Source organism: Rhynchophorus ferrugineus, unplaced genomic scaffold, assembly GCF_030347505.1.
Source record: "Rhynchophorus ferrugineus isolate W39M unplaced genomic scaffold, kcgeb_rfMv2 rfM3, whole genome shotgun sequence".
Lineage (NCBI taxonomy): Eukaryota > Metazoa > Arthropoda > Insecta > Coleoptera > Curculionidae > Rhynchophorus > Rhynchophorus ferrugineus.
In genome coordinates this window covers 29,629,107-29,638,449 of record NW_027472582.1, presented here as the reverse complement: position 1 = coordinate 29,638,449, position 9,343 = coordinate 29,629,107, and the positions used below count along the sequence as shown (strand labels likewise).

The 9,343-nt window shown below is 29.9% G+C and overlaps 1 protein-coding gene across 1 annotated transcript; it reads left to right on the top strand.

Annotated features, from left to right (window-relative positions):
- The first annotated feature begins 3,443 nt into the window (after positions 1-3,443).
- Positions 3,444-8,715, top strand: LOC143192722 (facilitated trehalose transporter Tret1-like). The gene is made up of 2 exons (XM_076398227.1): positions 3,444-3,578; positions 5,386-8,715. Exons 1-2 carry the CDS (start codon positions 3,530-3,532, stop codon positions 6,705-6,707), a joined length of 1,371 nt encoding a protein of 456 aa, XP_076254342.1. The 5' UTR covers positions 3,444-3,529; the 3' UTR covers positions 6,708-8,715.
- Positions 8,716-9,343: the final 628 nt, after the last annotated feature.

Below are 9,343 nucleotides of genomic sequence, written 5' to 3'. Positions count from 1 at the left end.
CACTCAGCAAAAATATATGCGTCCTGCTTGGGGGCACGTGTCATTAGCTTATTTAACAAGCTTTCATTTTAATCAATTAATTAGTTCCTTTACACGAATATTCACAAATATATTTCGTTAATATTGATAAACCTGAATAACTTCTATCAAATCTGAATTTTGGTGTAAACAGATTTTCTGAAAATGTTTTTATAAAGTTAACAATATGGGTCAGTAGTAGCACTCCAAATAAAATTTTATAAGCTCATTCAATTAAATGTTTTGATGTATCAGACATCATTCTATCTCTTTATAACTATATGGATAAAATGAGAAATCAATATTCACCTCTGGTTTAAAACAAATTTTGCATTTTTCAAACCGCAATTGCCAATATATTCGACGTTGTCTATGCACCAAGGTAATGAAATCTATGCACAAAGGTTTGTTAATAATAGAACACCTGCAGATTTTGTCATCCACATATCACCAATTATCTTGATTTAGTACTTCCAGACATGGGTCTGTTCCTCAATATGAACAAATTTATTCGGAAAAACGCTTCATATCTAATTAAATAACTAAAGGGCCTGTAGGTAAATATTTTATAACATTCCAGATCCCTGTCAGTATGTTAGGCTCAAGGATATGTAGAAAAACAAAATAAATTGTTAACTGAAAATCGTAGTGTTTCAGTGAAAGGGTGTGAACTTTTACCTTACGCTCGTAGCTTGTCGACTGACATTTAAGTTATTGCCTAGATTTTAGAGCGTTAATATTAGCTTCCAGTCATATAACTTTTACGCTCCGTAGAAGATCATGTCCACCAATATGCCTAACTTGGAAGAAGCACATCCTCACTAAATGGAAACAACTTGAGCTTAAACTCTACCAAATCTATTAGGACTATCGGGCGCAAATCCAAGTTATCATTGGGTAACAAGATATTATTTTATAAATCTAAACTCAAGCCTATTTGGTCATATGGAATCCGAAGATTGGAATAGCTTTGGAACCGTTAGCAAGTCTAATATATCCATCATACCAGGTTACAAAATAAAGTGTTCTGTTGTCGGCGCACGGTAATATGTTTCAATACACACAACAACGTGATATTCCTCTAGAATTAATAACCACTATATTCAACGTGTTTGTGTGAAATACTTCGAAAGAGTGTCAGCATACTCATCCCAATGTACTCGCTAGTTAGCTAAATATTTGAAGTGACAGTGAATTGTGTAGACTAAAATGTCTAACACCATTCGATCTGATTATTGGACATTCCTAGTTGCCATTATTATTAGATTAAAAATATTGCCAATAGTACTTTATTTTCGGAAATATAATCTCACTCTTAGTGTCTAATTATCTACGATGAATATTTTATAACAAGTTTATCATTTATGTATCATAATTATCAACATATTACTAAGTATTAGTAATTCGATCTCTTAAATAACTATCGGGATTGAACACAAAACTAGATAGAATATAAAATACAACCGCAAATATAAAATACAATTAAAATGAATTATTTGCCAATATTATGAAAATAATATATTTCTTTAAAAAGTTACATTAAATAAAAAAAAGTTAACGAACGATCATTTTCTATATTATTATTGAGATGCAGATAATGTAGGCAATTTCAGGAGTTCAAGAAGGCTTTATGGCAATATCATTATTAGACTTTTGATGTGAGTATTACTTTGATTTTGAGTGGAAAATTTGTAGTTACATAGTTAATCTCTAAGGCCTAAGTTAGAAGCAGAGTCTAAATTGTAAAATTTCGATAGCCCATATCTCCGAAACTATAAGAGATAATGCAATTTGATAATCGACAGCGTAATTAACATGCCGAATATTACTTGGAATGTGAATTGGAACGAAATCGTTAATTTATAAGACCATTTTACAATGTTGGCCCAAGTTAGAAACAGAGCCTAAGGTGTAAAATCTCGATTGCCCATATCTCCGAAACTATAACAGATAATGCAATTTGGTAATCAACAGCGTAATTAGCATGCCGAATATTACATGAAATGTGAATTGGAACAAAATCGGTAATTCATAAGAACATTTTACAATTTTGGCGCAAGTTGGAAACAGAGCCTAAGGTGTAAAATTTCGATAGCCTATATTTCGGAAACTATAAGAGATAATGCAATTTGGCAGTCGGCAACCTAATTAGCATGCCAAATATTACTAGGAAGGTGATTTAGAACGAAATCGATAATTCATAATACCATTTTACAATTTTAGCCTAAGTTAGAGACAAAGCCTAAGGTGTAAAATTTCGATTGCCCATATCTCCGAAACTATAAGAGATAATGTAATTTGGTAATCAACAGCTTAATTAGCATGCCGAATATTACTTGGAATGTGAATTGGAACGAAATTGGTAATTCATAAGAACATTTTACAATTTTGGCGCAAGTTGGAAACAGAGCCTAAGGTGTAAAATTTCGATAGCCCATATCTCGGAAACTATAAGAGATAATGCAATTTGGTAATCGACAGCGTTATTAGCATGCCGAATATTACTTGGAACGAAATCGGTAATTCATAAGACCATTTTACAATTTTGGCCCAAGTTAGAAACAGAGCCTAAGGTGTAAATTTTCGATTGCCCATATCTCCGAAACTATAAGAGATAATGCAATTTGGTAATCGACAGCGTAATTAGCACGCCAAATATTACTTGGAAGGTGATTTAGAACGAAATCGGTAATTCATAAGACCATTTTACAATTTTAGCCCAACTTAGAAACAGAGCCTAAGGTGTAAAATTTCGATTGCCCATATCTCGGAAACTATAAAAGATAATGTAATTTGGTAATCGACAGCGTACTTGGCCTGCTGAATATTACATGGAATGTGAATGGGAACGAAATCGGTAATTCATAAGACCATTTTCGTTAGTTCGGACTAAGTTAGAAGCAGAGTCCAAATTGTAAAATTTTGATAGTGCATATCTCGGAAACTATAAGAGATACTGCAATTTGGCAGTCGACAACGTAATTAGCATGCCGAATATTACTTTGGATTAACATAAATTGACTTAGACGGAATCTACAAGTCATCGGACTCTAGTGATGGCATGATGTTTAAAAATAAAATGATATTTAAATAAAAAAATTACTTAACAATTTTATATAGCAATAAACTAGCTTGTATCATACTTTTCGAATAATAAATATTGTAAAATATTTTTAACGTATCAATTAATTTTCATAAATTATATATGATGACAATCGTGAGATTTAGACACTAAAAAGATCTAATTAGGAACTATATTAAAAGTACATTTTAACACTTAAAATACATAAAAACGTACAATAAATACTGACAAGTGTACTGTTTTGAAACTGGATTTGGTTGATAATTAATTTATCAATTTAATTGTCTCACGATCACATCAGATTAATAAATATATTCTCATTCATAAGTTTAAGATAACTTATCTCGCACTGAATGCGATTTTATGGTATCTGAGAATATTTCATTCCTAGTTTGTGATATGTAATGTGTTTGAAATATCAGCGTCGATATGCGTGTTAGCTTTGGAAATATTCGTTTGTGGTTAATTGTATTCACAGGTAAAACATGTTGTATATTATAATTGAAGTATCTAGTTGGCTTATATTAAATTAGCAGTACGTATATATACAGTGAATTTTATTATTTTTATCATCAAAGAGTAGAACGTTAATACATTTAGATATTGTAGCAATAATATAAGATGTGTTTGCCGTTTGCAAAATAGTGTAAAGGTAATCCTTGATTTCTTGGTAATCCTATTTTCTCTTTTTTTTTGTTCACGTTTCTGAAACTTCATTTCACATCGCAGTCTCCACATTTGACTGCAGATATGAGTTTTTTGTGCTGTTTTGTGTTTGGTGATCAAAAATTGATTTACTATGCCAACATTAAAGTGTATATTTCAATCCGTACGGACACCAAGGCGGAATATTCATGACCATAAAGTCTTGCTCTACATTTGATACCAGGGTGTAGTGTTTTGCGAGTTGCTAAAATCCTATGCATATACTGCAGATCGCGCGTAGAGGAGAAGTGGTGAGAAAATGGGTCAAAGATCACTGGCGAATAAAAGAAAAAGAATGATTGCAAATATTTTAATTTAATCAAAGAATTATCAGAATATTGGCAAGTACTGATTGAAATATAATATATTCTAATTTGACAAAGTCATGCTATAATCTATTGTTAAAAATAATGATTTCTTTTGTTTGAATAAAAATGTTTCCAACTTAAAATATAATATTTAAATGTTGTCGGTCATTGTTTATTAAGTTTAGTTCATTAAGTAATTTGTTTTGAATTATTTTATTTTTAACCGTGTTAGGATAACTTCAATGAAAGTACATTGAGTAATTAAGATAATACAAGTATTTATAATTATTTTAAGACTTTGAATACATTCTCGCTCCTTTCCTAAATCTTGATTTACTTAATATGTTCTCTTAAGCGCTGTACTTATATAAGTAAACCTGAACTTATTTGTTTCAAACCATCTCCATATACAAAAATACATAGATTTGATTGAAATTTCCATTAATTTTCCATGATCATACATATCGGAACATAACAATATTAGTTACGATTTTAACGTTGAAAATAAGCAATGCTCTTGTCAGTTTTTAAACCAGATCATTACGAAAAACTGATTTTGATGCCTTCGAATTTAACATTGGAAAGAGGGTAAACGAACTTTTCCAGAAGTGGAAATGAAAAAATGAGGATATTTATATGAGAAATTGTAAAAATGATTTTATTTTTCAATAAAGTTGCTTTCAGTTTCCATAAACATTTTTCAATTATAATTAAAATATATGGCAAGTATTACTTCTTTAGTTAATTAAATTTATTTTCCGTGAAATATGTTTAATGTAGATTAAAAGTTGAAGTAAAGTTTTAAATAACAGGAATAACTGATTAATAAGTCAGTTGTTAAAGTACTTCGTATTACTATTCGCTATTTTTATGGAAAATTATTATTATTATAAACGAATATTTAGTTACTGTTTACTATTGTGCAAATGAATTTATTAATTTTTGAATTCAATTGATACAACAAACGTCATTAAAAATTTATAACTAAAAAGATCTTGCTAATCTTGAAAACCAATTACGGCTATAAGGATGAAAACATGTTAGTGAAGGGCAACACTTTCGAAATTATGATTGAATGAAGCACTTATTTTTATTATAACACTTAATTAATGAATGGATGACACGAATAATTTTAGATGATATTACGTAAATTTAAACAATTATATTGTACGGTATACATTTAATCTAATATATCTTTACTCTTTTACTGATATTGCCACTACGACGTTTTGTATTATAAAAGTCATTTTACAAGGATATTTTAATTTTCAGTGAATCTCATTAGTCTATTGTGTGGCATGTTTCTTACTTGGACATCACCAATTCTACCAAAATTAAGCTCGTACGAGACTATTGATCAAAATCCACTCAACCGTGTAATTACAGCGAATGAGCAGTCATGGATTGCAGCGTTGTCCTCAATGGGTGGAATTATAGGACCTCCAATCTGCGGATTAATCTCGGAAAAATTCGGACGAAAAATTTCTATAGCATCTATACATGTACCAAACCTTATAGCTGCCCTTACGGCAGCATTTGGGAAAAATATTTGGTTTTATTATGTTAGCAGATTGGTTGCTGGTATGAGTATGAGTTCAGCAATGGCTTTGGGAGCGATATATTTTAGTGAAATTGCAGAAAACCATAACAGAGGCATCTTGTATTGTACGACCTCAATATTTATTAATTTAGGCACATTATTAACTTACTGTATTGGTCCATATACATCTATTATGGTTTTTAATTTAATATTGGGTGCCATATCATTGCTGGGAATATTATTAACACTTCTGGTTGTACCAGAATCACCATATTATTTAGTGCAATATGGCAAGTTGGAAATGGCAAAACAAACTTTAGCTGATCTTCGAAATGGCAGTGATATTACCGCTGAGTTAAAATTAGTACAAGAAAATGTGTTAAATATAAAAAATGACGGAGTTTTTGCCATTTTTCAAACTAAAGCCTCTCGAAAAGCGCTTGTTATATCAGTAGTGCTGACATGTCTACAACAGTTTTCTGGTATCAATATAATATATTCATACACACAAACAATATTTGATAGATCAGGTAGTAATTTGTCATCGCACGTATCATCAATTCTAGTTGGAGTTGCCCAGTTTGTTACGATATGTTTAATACCACTCAGCGTGGATAGATTTGGTAGAAAAAAATTGTTAATTTTCGCCTCAAGTGGACTTATGTTCACCTTAGCAACGCTTGGAACATTTTACTGGTTCCAAAATAATTCAAACTATAACACTAGCAGTATCAACTGGTTGCCATTAGTATGTTTAATTCTGTTTTTTGCGTATTTTAACTGTGGATTGGGCGGTTTACCATTTTTGATAATGAGCGAATTATTTCCTTTAAATGTAAGGTCGTCGGGGTCATCAGTAGTTTCAGTTCTCTATTGGTTCACTGGATTTATAATGACTTTTTATTATAATAGATTAAATGACGTTATTGGAGATAGTGGCAGTTTTTACTTGTTCTCCGTTTGTATGGCATGTTACGCTTGTTATGTATTCCTGTTTGTTCCTGAAACAAAAGGAAAATCACTACAACAAATAAATGACAAAATGAATGCATGATCTTTATCTAATTAAGCTTAAGCTTAATGTATAACAACGATATTCCATGTCTTGTCACTAGTATATATATTATTATTCATTATTTTCGTATAGTGTTATTTTACACACTTTTGCGGGCAGCTGCTCTTTAATTTGTTGTTTATTATTCAGTGAATGAATGAAGATTAATGAGTATCATGTTCAAATTATAAAATTATGATACTAAAATGAGTTTTATGGCTAATAGCCTTTTAAGACCAAGTCTCCAACTATTTCGCGTACATCAAAGTGCATTAAATGTGTTTTTAAAGATATACACAAACAGAATGAAGAGATCCAGAAGCTCACAATCGTAAACAATGTCATACAATGCGACTTTCATTTTTAGATGTTAAGAAACATAATTGTCATATATTGAACTACTCCAAACCACATCAGGTTCACCAGGTAGGGATGCATTTATGAGAAAAGCGGCAAAGAAGAATTTAGCCAAAATTTCAAAAAAATATCTTCAATCTATTTTAGAGCAGTCCTGCTCTTATTGAAAATCACTGTATAGACACTATTTATCTCATTTTAAATACACTCTCAGATTAAATGTCCAGCGTTGAACCCTCTTCACGTATTCTGGTTTCAGAGACATATGAAAGAGGATTACCGAAATATATATCAAACAGAACACACTTAAAATATCCAGATTGTTTGTACTGGTTTTAGGCTAGTGTTTTATGTCGACCTATAAACTGGTAGGAGATTAATGTTCAGCAAAGGCGACCATTTTGGTTTTATTTATTTGGCTTATATTCCAATAATACAATCATCTAATCGTTAATGTTCTCTCTCTATGTATAAACTTTATTTCCGATTTGATTCTCAGAAAAAAAAAAGATTTCACTCTTGAGCTATTACAGGATTTCTGAAAGATCCTATCGGTTACCATTGATGTTTACAGTGTAATTCGATACCATCATGACAAATTCCTAGTCACAAAAAACAATCTGTTAATCTCGACTGGAAACACTTGTTTATAAGACCCTTTTTGTATATATTATATTTTATGTATATGTGCTTATCTCGATTGTATGTACATGTGAATAATATAATTTGTATTATCATAATGTGACTAACAACATTTTGTTAAATATAGATAATATATAGATTATATGATTTGTCAAGATTTTAGATTATTGTTGTTTTTAGATAACATTGTTTTATACCAAATAATAATAGTATGTATAATAATATAGGATAATATTATAGAATAGTAATTGTAGTATTATTATTATTATTTATAAATTAATTTTAAACAATTAAATTAAAAGTAATTTATTGTTAACAACGTCAAGTTGAACTGTTATTTTTATATTTTAATAAATGTATCAACTAATAATAATAACTATAGTCATACTCGATTTGGAAACCGAAAAAGAACAGCAACTGAGGCAAGTCTCGGGGTAGATTTCGGCTACTAGATACTATAACGAAAGATAAATATAACAATTGTAAAACAAAAAAGTGGGAAAAATCTCATTGAAATATATATTATGTAATTTTTATATCTATGCTAATTAATCTTTTGTCTAACCTGCTTTGTTACTATTCGCATACAGGTTGATACAAAAAATTATGTAGTGGCATGGTGTATCAAGCACAATACTTTATCCATCAAGATACATTTACATTAATAGATTGACGCTTTTATGGTGACAGATCCATTAGTCTCACCACCCTAGCTTGTACTTCTACAATTTCTTGTTTCGAATCTGTTCTTCCAACGAAAATTAATTTACCTCAGCATCTAATTTATTCTTGAATAGTATGTCATTTTTATTTATCGCTTACCAAAAATTTAAATCCGTCAAATATTTATTCAAATTCTGTTTCATTTCGTAATACTGGAGATATATTTAGAATCAAGTAAAAAAGTAAAATATAATATTATCAATTGGTTAAAAATATATTAATTTTTGAAATATATTGTTTCCTTAGATTTTAAAACATTTTTCTTAGATTAATATATTCATTGTTTACATTCACAATATTCTTCTTTATTGCAATTTTTTTCTTTTCCAAACTTCGACTTAAATTAATCTAATTTGTTTTATGGCAATTAAATAGATATTTAGTGAAACTAGTAATTATCGTAAGTAATACTTATGGATATGATATGGTTTTGTAGGCTATATGATAATAGGTGTTGATATTTTTAAAAAATCCTAGCGTTTTAGATTAGATACAGAAAGTTTTATTTTAGTATGTTTAATTTATATTAAATCTTGTGCCTAATAAAGTATTTCTGCCTTACCAAACTGGGTAGCAGTAATCAAGGCGACAGGACGGTCATACTTCTGCAACAGTCCAGGTTATCCAAGATGTTAAGGTGAATCAAATCCATCATATACATACAAGTTATGAAACGTGTAGTCTTGTTTCTACGCGCCTCACTTATTAGATATTATCAGCCTCACACAAATTAATGATACTAGTATAGGATAGGATACTATTATCAGCGATAAAATAACAAGTCTGACACATAGATGGCGTTACTAGAATTAAATCCATATCCATACCCATATTTTTTAGTTAATTTGACAAATTTGACAGCGGTCGGATCATTAGTTTGTTAATTATAGCATTTTGAGTGAAGAAACTTTTGT